Genomic DNA, 17,016 nt, shown 5'->3' with positions numbered 1-17,016 from the left:
GGAAAACCAGCTTGCATCCAGGCCCTCACACAGACAGAGCAGGGATCCCTGGAGATAATAAAGCCATCCCAAGCAATGAGCATCAACTTTTGTTTAGGTCCTTCTCAGTACCTGGAGCCTGTGCAGAGGATTTGGAGGACGACAATTCTCCGGAAGAAGCACTGTCACATGCTCCATCCCTCGAAGCACCATTACAGAGATTGGCACACCTGGTGGGTTAGAGAATGAATTAGAGGGGTCAGAACTTGGTGAAGCACTCAGCACGAGTGAGCAGGAGTAGGGAGTAGTGGAAACAACAGCCCAGGAGGTGGCTCACTGGAGGGCAAGCTCAGCTCCAAGCTCTGCTGAGGAGGACTGAGATGCTGAATTCAGGGACCCAACCTTCGAAACATGTGTAATTTAATTGTATGAGCATTTGAAATGGAAAGCCTGCTAAAGATTTGCCATACTATATCTGAAAGTTTGGAGGAGTTCGCCTCCAACTTGTGTGGCGTTCTTTTGCAAGGCATCAGCATTCTGTAACCACCATGGAGCACGTGGTCACCTCTGTTGTCGGAGTGATCTGCACTCCGTGAATAAAGGTTCGAGATCCAGGAGTCAGATAAACTTGACATAGATTTCATTTCTCAACATACTTTATTTCCCAACAACCTGGATGCTGAGCCCGGCCCATCAGGAGTCAGTGGGCTCGATTTTAAAAGGGCGGCGGGGGGGGGGGGGTCAATGGGCCCACAGCAAACCTGAATAATAAAAATTTATCGTTCCCCACGCGATCATGACTTAATGGTGCCCCTTAACTTCGTTTCCGGGTTTTCTGTCCGAAAGCTGCGCAGCGGACGGACTGCGCACCCGCATGACAGGCTGTCAGCAGGAGCGTCGAGATTTAGAGGGCCATTGCTCCAATGGATTTTGCTGGAGCAAAGAGCAAGATGACCCAATGGAGCAGCACAGCGGCAAGACTGCTCCAAGATTTAGGGATGCTTCACCTTAGCTGCTACTGGCCGGAGTGAGAAGGAGGAGGGAACTATTTTACCCGGCCAATAGGAGGAAGCGCCCTGCTTCTGCCACCAAGAAGGTCTGGCTCGAGGTGGCAGAGAAGGTCACGAACAGGAGCAACATATCCCGCACCTGGGTCGAGTGCAGGAAGCATTTCAATGACCTAACTAGGTCAGCAAAAGTGAGTACCCTTAATGATACTCCTGTATTCTGGGTCGCACATCACCACCCCCACCCCACAACTCATTCTGCACTGCCAAGACTACTCCATCACATCACTCCTCACACCCACTTAAGACTCATCTTCAACTTACCTTCACTTCCTGAGCACTTCCTCACCTCCCCATTTGCGACCCCACCACTACCACTCACCCCAATCCTGATCCAATGTGATGTCTCTATCTCATACTCGCCCTCTGCTGCACCTCTTTTATGGTCAGCCTCACTCAAAGCAATGCATTCATCGGCTGACCACTTCACCATCGCTCACTCACACGTCTGTACTTTCTCCCCTTCTAGAAGAGAGCACAAAATGCATGCGAGAGGGCCACAACAAATAGTGATCCTCACAGAGGCAGAGGAGGCGACCCTGGAGATCAATCCGCACCCTCGAGTGCCTGCCTGTCGGGGACACCAAGACTGGTACCCCACAAACATCTGGTGAAACAACTTTAACAGTCATCACACACAACATGAATTGATGTTAACAATGATTGGCATGTTGAACACCTCAGTATGCTCATCACAACATGACACATCTGTGATGATGCTTAATATTGCCTTCTGTTCTCTTCCAGGCCCTTCAATGACTGCAATGACAGGAGAGGGTGATTCCTCAGAGGAGCTCCCGGCCTCTGAGGGCGCACCGCCACATCTTAGCGAGCCATCCACCAGCGCAGATACTCACACTTCGGAGGGTCTTAGTCCTCAGTTAGTTAGGTTGGCACCTGGTGAGTCACCACAAACAAGTGAGTACGAGCAGACACTGGTGGCAGGGGCAGCTGTGGAGAGTCCACGTCGGTGGGTGCACTCCTCTCCAAACTCTATTCAACTGGATGCAGATGCTGAAGGAGGCTGCAGATGTCTGCGACCACCTGGCGACTCACTCTCGTATGCACTGCTCCTCAGAGAGGTCCAGAAGCTGAGCCTCGGTCTGTATACCCTCTGACGAGGGTGGTGCCTCCTGCAATGTTGCTCCCTCTGTTGTTCCCCTCTGTGCTCTTGTGCAGGTGCCTGTGGCACAGCACTGTGTTGTAGAGCTACAAGTGGCGGAAGTGCACGCAATGCCTGGCGAGGCTGGTGATGTTGCTCGTCCTCGGATGTACTGGTGAATACAGCCATCGCGCCCCCCCCCCCCCCATCCTAATGGTGTCAGTTTGGGGGGGTCTGAAAAGTTGGTAAATATGTGTAATCAGAACAATTCGGAGTGGAAACCAAGAATTTTCAGTCTAAACACAAAGATCTCCCAGCAAAAGTTTGTCTGAGAGAAATGAGTGTCCTGCTGCAATAACTCACCTTTTATCCCCATCTGTCAAACAGGGATTTAAATGGCTAAATGGCTAAATGGCTGCCGGCTGAAACACGACTTGTTCCCCATGGCATGTTTCACACAGCGCGGGAAACATGCTGAGGCAGCGTTGAAATTGCTTGCCTTCACTCTGAATTAGATTTATATACAGTTCGAGCACTTTAAGTACTTGAATTACTGCTTTAAATATCGTCCCGCCAGCACTTCCTTTCTGCCCGTTCCTGGAAAACCCAATTTTCTTCGCGCCCCACCCCCCCACAATGCACCCGCACTTTCGTTTTAAAATCGAGCCATGTGTCACTAGCTTTTGCTGCTTTGTAGTCAGCTAAAACTGTTGTTATTCAGACTCTGGGCTCCAACATCTGCACCATCTTGGTGTTGGATAGGCTGTTTTTGCACTTGGATGGGGCTTTAAAGGCATCATTGATCTCCTGAAGTCTGCTGACTTACTGATCAATGGGAGTGGTAAGCCATAGTCCCATGGGAGGGGCGGTGGTGCAACGGGAATGACACATGTTGCCCTATGGATTGACACATGGATGACAAATGCTGTTAAGGCTCTTCCTGTTTTAGCCATTGAAGAATTCATCTTTTCTAATTTGCACTTTTGTATGAAGTGTGGTTTCATAGCAGGTTACGAGTCTGCAATGTCAGGATGTTATATAGATGATAATTGGTTCAGTGGTTTCAATGTTCTTCATTGCAGGGTTGAGGGTAAAGGAGGGCTTGCTTATTACATCTCCTGTCACTTTGGAAGATGGAAAACATCACAACACTCGATGATCTTAAAAACTGAAAATGCTGGAAACACTCAGCAGGTCAGGCAGCATCTGATGATTTTGTACAGGCTAAATTACTGTCCAAATGTTTTTCAAATAAAATGATTCACTAAAGCAAAAACATAGATAAGATATTATGCAATACAATCAGTAATTTATACTACATACAATTGTGTTGACTGAAAAAAATCCATTGATTTCCCAGCTCCTTGTAGCAAACTCTTATAAAGATACATTTGCTGGGGGTAAGTGCAACTTATGGAGCTCAACCAACCTTCCATACATCTAACAGTGAGAATGAATAGAAACTGATGAGCAATAGAAGATCCTTGGGCGATCACCATATTTTCCCCTTTGTTCAGGCAGGCACTTTGAAGATAGTATTGCCCATCAATGTTTATTGCACTTTGCATCAAAGCAAAATGGAATCTTGCCCCATAACAATAATGCCAATCGTAAATAACCATTTATAATAGTTTCATTTGCTGAGTAAGTTTGAAAATAAATGGCCATATGCTTCCAGCAGTAAATTCACAGATGTTGCAATATCCTCCCTACTAACTTTAGTGACACACAACCCAAAAACACATAATTCGACATAAATTAAAATGACAAGCTTTCAGTCTAACAAATTCAAATGATAAAGTACTTGGTTGGCACATGGTCCAGGAAATCACACAACGAGCTTATGTTTTTGGGAGGCTAGTGCCACAAGCCACACCATTTATAAACAAGATTCCTGTCTGGAATGCTGATCACTGCATTATTATTTAAAAATAACCGTTCCCTTCGACTAATTCTTGATCAAAGATTTCTGAGCTTATGATGCAACAAACCATCCTATGGCAGCAATTTTAGTTTTCAATAGTGCTTCAGAAGAATTTCAGTACTGGGCACCAAAATATTTAACCAAATATATGCAAAATATACTATTGTAACAAAACAAAAATTATATTATTAAATTATAAATATAATTTTAAATTATATATTTTTGTCACACCATCATCACCTGACTATGTGACATAAATATTCCAAAAATGGCCCGTAATCATAGTAGAATCAATTTCCTAAAAGAAAAAGCTCAAAGTAAGTTTTTGGCAAACTATTTTCTTTCCTCTTTTCTTAGAAGTTATTTTCCTTCGCTCATTTTGATGAAAATGTAGACTTTAGTATAAAGTGGGAAATATAGAAGATGGCTTAGCTGAAAATAAGCTATGTGAAAAATTATGGAAGATAAATCTATGCAACCACTGTGTGGGGCAGTACGTTAGTTCAGTGAAACACTGAGTCAATGGATCAGCTATTAACCTATCCTTATAATTATAAAAAATCCAAACTTGTATTGTAATAGCAATAAAATTTGGAATCCTCAAATGTACTTGATAATGAATGTCTCCCATATATTAATAAATGTTCTGGCTTGTGGTCTCAGCATTTATTCAACACACATGAGTCGTTTAATGCCTCGTAAACTCAGGAGTTTATCACTTAATTTTACATGGATCAAATGAAGCTGTGATTGATTGGTTTACAATGACATTATGCAGTATAATCATGGTATTTAGGTTTTAACCAATTTTGACCAATAAATCCCTTCAAGTCCTCCATGAAAATATTTTTAAATCTTATTTTATAAATTGATGAGCAATGGAACATTTTGGTAAGTTGGCTCTTCCACCAATGAGTGGCAGTGACAGTGTTTGCTGTGGACAAAAGCTTAATTCAATAGATCATCTGAACTGGGGAAATATTGCAACAGCACATATCAGCTAATGTTTTCTCATGGCCAATATTGTCATATAATAAAAATAAAAAGTGAGTGTAATTGATAAAAAAGATCCAAATTTGGAAACTGAAAAATTCAAGCCGTAAATACAATGGGGCCGATTTTGAATTGCCACGGATATCGGGGGGCGATGGGCGGGAGGCCTGAACCATTTTCGTGGTTGAGTTTCATTTTAATATCGAGGGCAAGCTGTCAGTGTTCGTCACCTCGCCCATTGGAATGGCAGGAAATCCAGCAGAGTTGCCATGATATAAAGGCTGCCTGCACCTCTTAAAGGAAAGGTGCACTTTTTCATGGCTCTATATTGGAACAGTTTCTTCACTGTCAGAGAAAAGGATGACTGCAGCTAAGGTTCCCAAGTTTGCAGATGATACTATGGAGGTATTGGTAGAGCGAGTTACCAGTAGGAGGGAAGTCCTTTTCCCCTTTTGATGGCCACTGGGTGCCCAGGAAAATTGCACAGCAGCAGTGGAGAGAAGTGAATGCCACCAGCATTGCTCCCAGGCATGCGCAGCAGTGTTGCAAGAAATTCAATGACATAACCAAAGCTGCTAAAGTAAGATTCCTATTCACATCTCCCTTACTCTTTGCACAGCTCTGCACTACCCTACCTCAGTCCCAGCACTACCAAGCCTTCCCTAGTCCACTTCCCAAGCCTCTGATTCAAGAGCAGCAGCTCACGTCCCTGCACCTCCTTCCAATGCCACCTGCACACTCAGGATAAGCAGACGTAGAACAGGATGCAGGTGGCAAGATCTGGAACAGGCCCATCATCTATTCAAGAGCTTATGTCAATGGAAGAAGCTGCTATCGATATCGTTGGCAGAGGGAGGGACCACAGTATTGCAGATGGAAAGGCTGGAGGACATATGCTTAAGGGTGTCTGGTCATCTCCCCTTCCTTCTCTCCTTATTCTGAACATTTTCCCTGCTCTGCATAACAACAAGATGGTGATTAGCGCTACCGATCACCTGCTAGCATTTAGCCTTGCCAACACTATCTAACCTTTGGCCTCGCCCGTCTTTCCTGGTCCAGCAGAAGTCTCTGACTATGGAGGGGGAGTCCTCCAGAAGATTCAGTGTCACTCGCTCTGACCCTTACAAGCACCAGTTCAGAAATTAGCACCCTGCAAACTATAGATAGTGAGTTAAAGGGGGCTGCACTCGGTGAATCACCAAAGACAATTGAGCAGTAGCTGGTGTAGGTGAAAAGGACCGTTCAAGAAGCAGCTTCCCAGGGGACAAGCTCATATCCCACTTCTGCTGCAGAGGACAAAGATGAGGACCTCAGGGGCCCACCCTATAAAAGAAGGATCCTTGCTGTGCATCATGAACTTTGGAATGCACTGGACTGCTAGAGAACTTTTGCAGCACATCGACCAGTGTAGAGGAGTCTATGTCGAACTTGTGCGGAGTTCTGTCGCATGGCATTGTCATTCTACAGTCATCCATGGAGTGTGTGGTTAGCTCAACGGATGCTGCAGCTGAGCCCTCCATTACAGGAGTCTCTGACGTATGCTGTAGTATCTATTTGGGATGCTCCTACTGGTACTATGCAGGCTCTGGACTTCACCATCTCCTCTGCCTTAGTCAGCTTAAGAACCCATATGGATAGGGGCTTCAGCCACTTCATGGACCAACTGCAGTCTGCCCTCCAGCAGGTCTTCCAGAAGAGCCCACAGTAGGTGCAGTCGACTATATCCTGCACCAGGGGGAAGCCCAAATCCCAAAGCCTTGCAGGGTGTCACAAGGATCAGTGCTAGGGTCTCAGCTATTTTCAATTAAATTAATGACTTAAATGAAGCGACCGAGTGTAACGTATCCAAGTTTACTGATGATATACGCCATCCCAACTTGCCATTCCTTCATCGTCACTGGGTCAAAATCCTGGAACTCCCTTCCTAACAGTACTGTGGGAGAACCTTCACCACACAGACTGCAGCGGTTCAAGAAGACAGCTCACCACCACCTTCTCAAGGGCAATTAGGGATGGGCAATAAATGCTGGCCTTGCCAGTGATGCCCACATCCCATGAACGAATAAAGAAAAAAGCTCGGTGGGAAAGTAAGCTGTGAGGAGGACACAAATAGTCTGCAAAGGGATATAGACAGGTTAAGTGATTGGGCAAGAAGGTGGCAGATGGAGTATAATGTGGGGAAATGTGAGGTTATTCGCTTTGGTAGGAAGAATAGAAAACCAGAATATTTTTTAAATGGTGAGAAACTATTAAATGTTGGTGTTCAGAGAGATTTGGGTGACTTTGTACACAAAACCCAGAAAGTTCGCATGTAGGTACAGCAAGCAATTAGGAAGGCAAATAGCCTTTTTTGCAAGGGGGTTGGAGTACAAGAGTAAGGAAGTCTTGCTGCAATTGTACAGGGCTTTGGTGAGACCACACCTCTAGTACTGTGTAAAGTTTTGGTCTCCTTATCTCCTGACCTAAGGAAGGGTATGCTTGCCTTAGAGGGGGTGCAATGAAGGTTCACTAGATTGATTCCTGGGATGAGAGGGTTGTCCTATGAGGAGAGATTGAGTAGAATGGGCCTATATTCTCTGGAGTTTAGAAGAATGAGAGGCGATCTCAATGAAATATATAAGATTCTGAGAGAGCTTCACAGGGTAGGTGCTGAAAGGCTGTTTCCCCTGGCTGGAGAGTCTAGCACCAGGGGGCATAGTCTCGGGCAAGGGGTCAGTCATTTAGGACTGAGATGAGGAGAAAGGGTTGTGAATCTTTGGAATTCTATATCCCAAAGGGATGTGGATGCTCAGTCATTGAGTATATTCAAGGCTGAGATCGATAGATTTTTGGACTCTAAGGGAATCAAGGGATATGGGGATCGAGCGGGAGAGTGGAGGTGACGTCAAAGATCAGCCATGATCTTACTGAATGGCGGAGCAGGCTCGAGGGTCCGTATGGCCGATTCCTGCTCCTATTTCTAATGTTCCTTATGTTTCTTAAAGCCCTACCTTGCTGCTTGCGGATATCTGTGGGAAACTTGACAAAATCGTTAGCCTTGGCAAACAATGCACCCGTAACTTGTGTGTTGCGGGTATGGACTGCAGACTGGCTGATGTTCACGATGTCGCCTGCTGTAGCCTGGAACAAGCCCAAGGCAAAGAAGTCGAGGGCGGTTGTCACTTTTACTGCAGCAGGCAAGGCTGTGCGTGATGTGACAGTGGGCTGCAGTTCTTGCTGCAGGAGGTGACACAACTCCGACACTGCCTCCCTGCAGAAGCACAGCCTCCTTACACATTGCTCCTCCAAAAGCTGTAGGTACAAGGTTCAGGGTCTGAAGACTTGGGGTGGGTAGGGAGACCTTCTAACTCACCTCTTTCTTTCTGCCTTGTCTCCCTCCAGCTGCAACTGCAGTTCTGTATGGCCCTTTCTGCTGCTGTTCCCCCTCCTCCAGACACAGTAGTAACCCAACTACCACTCCATGATGTCATCCTGAGTGCTGGCAGACGTCCTTTCCCAGTACACTAGACTGTAAAGGCTGTCCCAGCAATAGAAAACGGTACAGAAATAAAAAAAAAGCTTTCTCCAATGAGCAAGCAGCAAGCAAAAGACTTTCCAGTGGTTTACCTTACTATAGATGAGGATCGCTCTAAATAGCACTCAGAATTGAGCTCTCCTGTCTTGCAGGGGCAGTTTTTGGTGTGGGCTTGTTTTCGTCCAGACTCGGGGCTGCACGACCAGTGTGCACCCAGATGGAGATGCTCGAGGATCAATGAAAATTGGTCCTCACGCCTTATCAGCATAATCATTGCGAGGTGTCAGTGCTGGTCACGACTCCACATGCAGCTCACCCAAGCGAAGAGATCAATGTCGGGCCGCCAGCCCTGCTGGCAGTGGCCCACAGGTAAGTCATGGGAGGAGGGACTGGATTGGATTACGGTGGAGGGAGGTGATTGCGACATCTGTGGACTTACATTTCATTGGTGGCTTGGGGCCCGCTGAATAATCCTGAGTGGAACGGGCCTTACGCCTGTCCCGCTCATCGCCGATTAACTTTTGGATGGGATCCTTCAACAGGCATTAGACCCCTAATTTGCATTTTTAAGGAGCCTAATGTAAGTTTTAGGTGCCATAGAATCGTACAGCACAGAAGGAGGTCATTTGACCCATCATGCTTGTGCCGGCTCTTTGAAAGAGCTATCTAACTAGCCCCACTCCCCTGCTCTTTGCCCATAGCCCTGCAAATTTCTCCTCTTCAAGTATATTTCTAATTCCCTTTTGAAAGTTATTATTGAATCTGCTTCCACCACCCTTTCAGGCAGTGCATTCCAGATCTTAACAACTTGCTGCGTAAAAAATTTCTTCTCATCTTCCCATTGGCTCTTCTGCCAATTATCTTATCCTCTGTGTCTCCTGGTTAACGGTCCTCCTGCCAGTGGAAACAGTTTCTCCGTATTTACACTATCAAAGCCCCTCAGGCGAGTGTCTGCCTTAAAAAGGCCCCAACGAATTTAGCAGAGGGACCAACGCCTACACAGATTGGTCACAGGCTGTTCCACTGCTAAATTTGTGCCCATTTTATGCCTGAAAAATGGGCACAACGCCCATGGACTGTGGGCGTTCTAGAAATGACATCAGCAACATTCCTGCAGACGAAATTGGCCTGTGGGTCTTGCAAGCAACGCAGGACCCCTATTTGCGAATTGATATGAGGCTCCTCCCACTTCCAGACGCTTATTTTGAGGCTGGCCCGAAGATCGCAACAGGTGGCCTCCTCTGAGATCTCGGTGGGATGAGTCTCACCAAATTTCATGCCGCTCTCACCTCATTCTCGCCAGGAAATGGGCAGACAACAAAAGATAATTCATACATGTTTAAAATTAATTGAACAATTATCTATGCATATTTTTATGATTCAAAAGCAAGACTGACAGTAAAAGGATTACTACAACTAAATTGAAGTAAGTGATGCCTTGAAATTGCACTGTGCGATATAAGCAGCACATACGTTTGAATGATAAAGGTATTAACTCATTTGTTTCAAAATGGATTGATGTCTTCATTAAGACATCGGCCAAGCAAATTTCATGCCAATGTGTTAACATGTTTGCATGCTAATATCGCACAGTGCAATTTCATCCCATTAGTGACTGGAACAAGTAATTACAGAAACGTAACATAGAACAATACACATTTATTTTGTTATAAGTTGAACAAGAAAAGGGTACAGTGACTTTAAGTTGATATTCAGGTTAATATTCAGAATTGCCATTAATACTATTAACTCATTTGCATTAAATAAAGATCTCAAACTGAAAAGTTACAATAAAAATCCACCCTTTAAAAAGTAATAAATATGAAGAATCCTGGATTGGTTAGGGAAGTAGTTTAACAGATTATGTGATTTCTCACTTTATTCATGACAAAAAGGTCTGTTCATAATGACCATGTGATGATTGTAAATCTAATATAATGGCAAATCTAACACTTGCTTAGGTATGTTGTACATCTACTGTGATGAATTTTTATTAGATTGAATTTTATTATCTGCATGCTGATAAAGGAAACACTAATGACTAACTTGGTTTGTTATTACATGATAAAAGCCACCACTGTTGGTTCAATCAATCAGTTTAATCAAATAAAACATTATTTTTTTCCACAGTGTTCATGCTGACCTTGCATTCTACAGGAATCAAGTAATAAATAATATAACTACTGTAGCTACTTTAACAAGCTTCTATGTTTTAACAACAAAGTAAGATACTACTATAATAAAATTTGATAATAAATGTAGATGGCATTTTGTGGTAGTTGTTTGTGCACATCAGATCAATATATATATAACATTTCTATTTGCTATCAGATGTTAGAAATGTTAAAAAAGTAGGTAGATCAGATGATTCCTGTTGCAAAACACATTAAAGCAGTGACAGGATTAGGATTTTAGTTTGACCGAAATTATAATTTGACACCAATATATTTGTACTTGAAAAAATGGGATTAAGCTGCCATGACCTGATGGATTGACAATTGTAAACAATTTTACAACACCAAGTTATAGTCCAGCAATTTTATGGATTGACACCTTTCTTTTCAATTACTTCTCTTTTCACAGATTCTCATCACTAATTTTTCATGATGTACTTTGTTTGCAGGTATTTCAGCATCACCAAAGAACAGTGGGACAGCAAATCTAATCTGAAGTATTCATTTAGCAACACTTCCAAACCAAAGGAAGATAAACTTGGAGTGAACCCCCAGAGGCAAGTGCATTTCAAAACACAGTGGATTGAATATACTGGCTTCATGCACCAAATCGAAAAATCTCGCTTTTCAGGACACTGCCTCTTGATAATCAGAAGCAAAATAACTCTCTTTAAATTTAGCTAAAATTATATTCATTTACTATAAACCCACATAATTGTATGTTTTGCACAAAACAATATCTTTAAAAAATACAGAATTATTTAAATTTCCTGTAAAGCAGAAACTTGTGGGGAAAATTTTCTCCCAGTCCTACATGTAACCGAATAGTCAACCTGTTCACAACAAATAGCACACAGAGAAAATCTTCCCCATAGTGTTTTCTTCTTGTAGTAGATTGAATAAAATTAATTTTATTTCTAAAATTTACATTAAGCCGTATCTCTTGAGCTGCCACAGTTTTGGCAGAAATTCCATTACATTCAGTGCCAACAGCAAAAACATAAACAAACTGGTATTTAGTACAGCCAGTTAAGTAATTCAGATACTTCAACTCACAAAGGCTGTCGTCATCTCTTATATAACAACATAAATCGTATCAAGAAACCTTGTTAAATATAATACCAGGCACCCTCTCTTACATGATTGCCTACATAGTCCTAGCAAATTGTATTGTTCCACATTGTGCTTTTGGTTGTTGTTGACTAACATCAACTTGTTCACTGTTTGATCATTTGCCTTGTACTTTGCCTCTGCTACTTGCTCTTGTTAGCAGTGTTTCTCTCTTTTTAAGTATCTATTCTTATTCTCTAACATTCCCAAAAAGTTCCTTAATTTATGTAAATACTGTGCTATTCTCTTGCCACCCTTCAACACATTTGACATAATTTCACTTCTGTTGCTGGTCCTGGGAAGGTGTCAGGTGGCAACATTATTTTAGCTGTTCAGAGTGGATGAAAAATGTAGCAATAACACTGTATGTAGAAAGAGACCTAAGATTGGTTTCTAAAATAGAAATGTTTTACCTTCAATAGACACAGTGAATGACAATCCTGTTATAATATATTTCAGGTTTGAATACGATAAACATTGCAGAGATCAAAAGCTAGTATCTGGATAACTTTATAGCCTACAGTGTTATAGCATCAGACATTCAACTAGGAGACCCAGATTTGAATTATAATCTTGATTGATATTCACAGCCAGGGACTTCCTGTAGATGTCCAGTTTGCCTGTTTTGGGCAAGTTACCTGGGATGAGAGGAAGAACATGCTGAGGAAGCAAGTCGTCCTGTATCGCTAAAGCAAGCCTCTCGTGTACTGAACAAAGAGCAGTATTGGTGGTATCTGTGGAGCTGTTTGAAAACAGATTGCTGGGCCAGGGATGGGTTGGGGGAAAGATAGTATATTTATAAAATTTCCCATTGTTCTACTTTATTCTGGTTATACTATGAATATTTCTATTTTTTTTCTTTAATATTCAATTTCCTATACTTTCCTTTATAGTGAAGCTGCAGTGTGGAAAATTTAAGGGAGAATTGGATGGATATTTGAAGAACTGGGCAAGTGAGAGGTATTAGTTTTTAGGATTAGCCAGATGGACTGCAGAATTTTTTGCATTCCTGTACTTGCCTATGTTCTTATCTTTTATGTTACACGTTATTGACCTCATGCATTGAATTCTTACCTTTTCTTTTCCTAGTTGCTTTTGCAGTCTGTTCTGCCACTGGACAGCTTGCATGATAATGGCTTCCCACCTTCTCTCCAGGTTCACAATAATAAGTTGCATTGACTGGTGATCAGCTTCCAGACAGCTGGCATCTGTGCCATCGAGGAGACGTTGGCACAAGCGCAGTACAGATATTATGCCACGCCGGCGTTGTTTAATTTCAGTGCACAGTGACTAAAGGCAAATAATTAAAATTAGTGACAATTATAATGTTGTATAATTCAGTCCCATATGCTTAAAACAATTTGGCATAATATAAATGAAAATACAACATGCCAACAGCCATCCAATAAACCAGACATAGGGTGTTTATTTATTGGGCTTGTTGCAGGGTTAATCAAACTAATAGATTCAGACTAATTTATATTAGAAACATTTTACTGTACTTGCAAATGAATGAGTGTGAATATTTATGGGACACTCTTTGAAAAGAATAAGTTTAAGAACATAAGAAAAAGGAGCAGGAGTGGACCATAGGGCCCTCGAACCTGATTTGCCATTCAATGAGATCATGGCTGATCTTCGACCTCAATTCCATTTTCCCGCCCGATCTCCATATCCTTTGATTTCTTTAGAGTCCAAAAATCTATCGATCTCAGCCTTGAATATACTCAACCACTGAGCATCTACAGGCCTCTGGGGTAGAGAATGCCAAAGATTCACATCCGTCCGCGTGAAGAAATTTCTCTTCATCTCAGTCCTAAATGTCCGACCCCTTATCCTGAGACTGTGCCCCCTACTTCTAGACTCAAGCCCTCTTAGAATCTTACATGTTTCAAGGAGATCACCTCTCATTCTTCTAAACTCAAGAGAGTACAGGCCCATTCTACTCAATTTCCTCACAGGTTAATCCTCTCATCCCAGGAAACAATCTAGTGAACTTTCGTTGCACCGCCTCCAAGGCAAGTATGTCCTTAGGTAAGGAGACCAAAACTATACTCAGTACTCCAGGTGTGGTCTCATCAAAGCCCTGTACAGTTGCAGCAAGACTTCCTTACTCTTGTACTCCAACCCCCTTGCAACATTTGCTCTGTGAAATCAAGAACAAGTTATCATAATCTTTCTCAGGTGTGAAAGAATGACCAGAACTTACTGCCATTGGTCAATGGTTCCATATGAGAGAGAATAATCTGTGGAAACCAAGGCAGCCAGGCTTTATATTAATTCTAGAATGCGCTATGCAGCTGTCAACTGTCAAATGATGACTCAAGTATGTTTTGTGTTTATTTTTCACTTGTGTGACTTATCACTCCACTGAGCAGTAAAATTATCATTCATGGCAATAGAATAAAAATGCTTAATTGTTTCATTTTTTCAAATATCTATGAAATTGTTTGAAATTTAATCCTAATTTAGACAACAGTAGGGTACATAATTCACGAAATTTAGGATGAGGTAGAATTTTATTTAAAGCATGAAATGACTCATTGCTGTAAAGTATTACCTGTTTATATAATTATGCAGAGGCCAGTGGAAATCATATTGGACTAGGTTTTGTAATTAAAATAATCTACAAGCACAATCATGATTGGGTTGCAAAGCAAAAGTGCAATATGTCAATCATCATTCAGTTACTGGACTGGAAATAAACTGAACAGCAATGAGGAAAGAGAAACATTCACCAAATTCAATGTACATGCACAGTGTTTATGTAAAAAAATTAATAGATCACACAATATTTTATACTATGGGACTAAAGCAAGGAAGCTCAATCAGCAGTATGTATTTGGATTATTGGTGCAGTGTGTATAGAATTATCTTGGTAACTAACTCTCAATCCGCATAAGCCAGCTGCAAAATGAAGGCTTACAGAACGATTACTTGACTCCTTTGCAAAATGTATTGAGTTATACATCAGCGGGAAGACATTTTATGGAGATATTCTATTTGTTGATATATTGCATTTTTGCAATTTTTCAAATTTCCATAAATCCGTAATAGGTAGAATTCCATTATTTCTATAATAAGAGAATAGCATACCTTTAACATTTCTGAATTTTAAATAAGATAGATGATAAATTCCTCATTTATTTATTGCCAAATTTGGCTTTGTAGTGTATTATTCAATTTTTGGCAACAATGCATTTCCATCCACGATTCCTCAAGTTTTCTTGTTTAAAGTTGCAAGTAATAGATATGGGTAAACAGTAGAAAAGTTTCATGACATAGATACAGTAACTCAAGCTCAACATAGCCAATGAAGTTAACACATTTTGAAATTCACATTATTGCCAAAAAAGCCCAACATCATTGTAAGTATTAAAAAACAAAAGTTACAATCAGAAATATGGGCCCCAATATTTACAGGGGGGAGGGGGGCACGGTCTTAGCGGCCAGGAAACCCAGAAATGCGGGTAATGCGGAGGTCTTGCTGAATGAAATGGTAGGACCTCATTCAACATGTTTTTCTCCGTTTCCCGGCCGGAAGCCAGTCAAATTGAGAGGCTGCTGGCTGCCGGACGGGAAGTCCTGCGGCACCAGGCCACAGGTGGGGAGAAGAGGGAGGGACAGGTCATGGGTCAGGGGTGAGAACGTGGATGGAAGGGCGGGGGTAGGATTGTGGGTCTGGGGGGAAATTGGGGGGGCATCGAATAGCAGGAAGGGAGCGTTTGATCGCGGGGGCAGACGCAGGTTAGCTTGAGGGGTCGGAGGGAAGCACTCCTGCTCCTCCTGGCAGTGCTGGAAAAGCACTTATTTACTGGATCTGACCGTTCTCACCTCCCGTCAGCTGCTGGGTCCTGAGCCCTGGGAAACCCGTCCCGCAGCCATTAAACTTAAAACTGTTGTAAAACTTGAGGCACACAGCCTCATTGAAATATTTAAATTAATGAGCCGCCTCTGAAGAGCTGGTTTGTACCTGCCCCGCAACCAGCCTCCATTAAAACCGTAAGTGGGCGCGTTGGAGTCAGGTTTCCGACTTTTCAAATTTTAACACCCACCCCACCCGTCCTTGCGGGTTAAAACACACGTCTTCCTCCTTCCTTGAAAGCATGAGTAACTAAATGCTGCTTCTTCCTACACTTTGCCTGGGTTACTTAAAAATGTGACCAAAACATTAAGGGACAAATAAGCACTCAAAAGAACTGTTGGCTGGACTACATTGATCCGCAGCCCAAAAAGGCAGAAGCAACACCAACGCAGCCTTAAAGTACTCCTCTCCGCCCCCTGATTCATACCATTTGCAGGGGGAAAGCCGAGGTCAGTGCCATAAAAATAAAAACTTGCTTTATTGGTTATTAATCTGTATGAACTAAAAAAGGAAATACCATCAAAACAATTCCACAGATAAACTGCTTTAGCTTTGACCCAAATACACAGAATAAAAATAAAAGGAAGAATTCAATGAATGCAAAACTTGTAGCATGAAGGGAATGTTTTGGAAATGGCATTATACTTTGATCTGAGTGGCTCTACATGTAAAGCTCTGTTGGCCTAGAAAGTGGTTGACCCCATGCCCATTTTACATGTGTAAAACAGACCAAAGCTTCCAATATGGAGGGTGGCGCGTGCAGGAACATTCCATGCCGGAAGTGTGCCCACGCCATATTGGTAAAGGCAGAAAAAGAGGTGTCCAGGCCTTGCACCAGAAATAGGCATCAGGCCCTTTGCATTTGCAAATAAGGAGCCTAATGCCAGTTGGATACTCCCTTTGGAAAAATTGGTCTGCCCTGAACACGGTCGGCACTAGCTGATCAAGAAAATGTGGTAAGGGACCAAAAAGGTAAGTTTGTTAAAAAGTATTTAGCTCAATGTGGTGCCAGGAGCAGCAGGCATGCTCCTGGCTCCACTGTAGTGCCGAAGACCAGTGCCGGCTCCCAATTGCCCCCCTCCCTCTCGATTGACCCCCTCCCTCCCGATCACTTATTCCCCTCACCCAATCACACCCCCTCCTCCCGAACAGAGGCTGGCATGGACCAATTTTTAGGCTCATAACAACAACTTCTTGCATTTATATAGCACTTTAATGTAGTAAAATGTCCCAAGATGTTTCACAGGAGCGTTTTCAAACAAAATTTGACACCGAGCCACCAAGGAGA

At 42.7% G+C, this 17,016-nt stretch overlaps 1 protein-coding gene across 1 annotated transcript in view; it reads right to left on the bottom strand.

Moving 5' to 3' along the window:
* akap6 (A kinase (PRKA) anchor protein 6) overlaps positions 1–17,016 on the bottom strand; it is a 353,243-nt gene that overhangs the window by 15,926 nt on the left and 320,301 nt on the right. The window contains exon 14 of the mRNA XM_067992171.1: positions 12,938–13,153. Coding sequence (XP_067848272.1) covers positions 12,938–13,153 — 216 coding nt within the window. The remainder of the gene's footprint in view (positions 1–12,937; positions 13,154–17,016) is intronic.

Source organism: Heptranchias perlo, chromosome 10 (assembly GCF_035084215.1).
Source record: "Heptranchias perlo isolate sHepPer1 chromosome 10, sHepPer1.hap1, whole genome shotgun sequence".
In the NCBI taxonomy this organism is placed as follows: Eukaryota; Metazoa; Chordata; class Chondrichthyes; order Hexanchiformes; family Hexanchidae; genus Heptranchias; species Heptranchias perlo.
The sequence above is the reverse complement of the archived record's forward strand: the minus strand, read 5'-3'. Positions and strand labels throughout refer to the sequence as shown.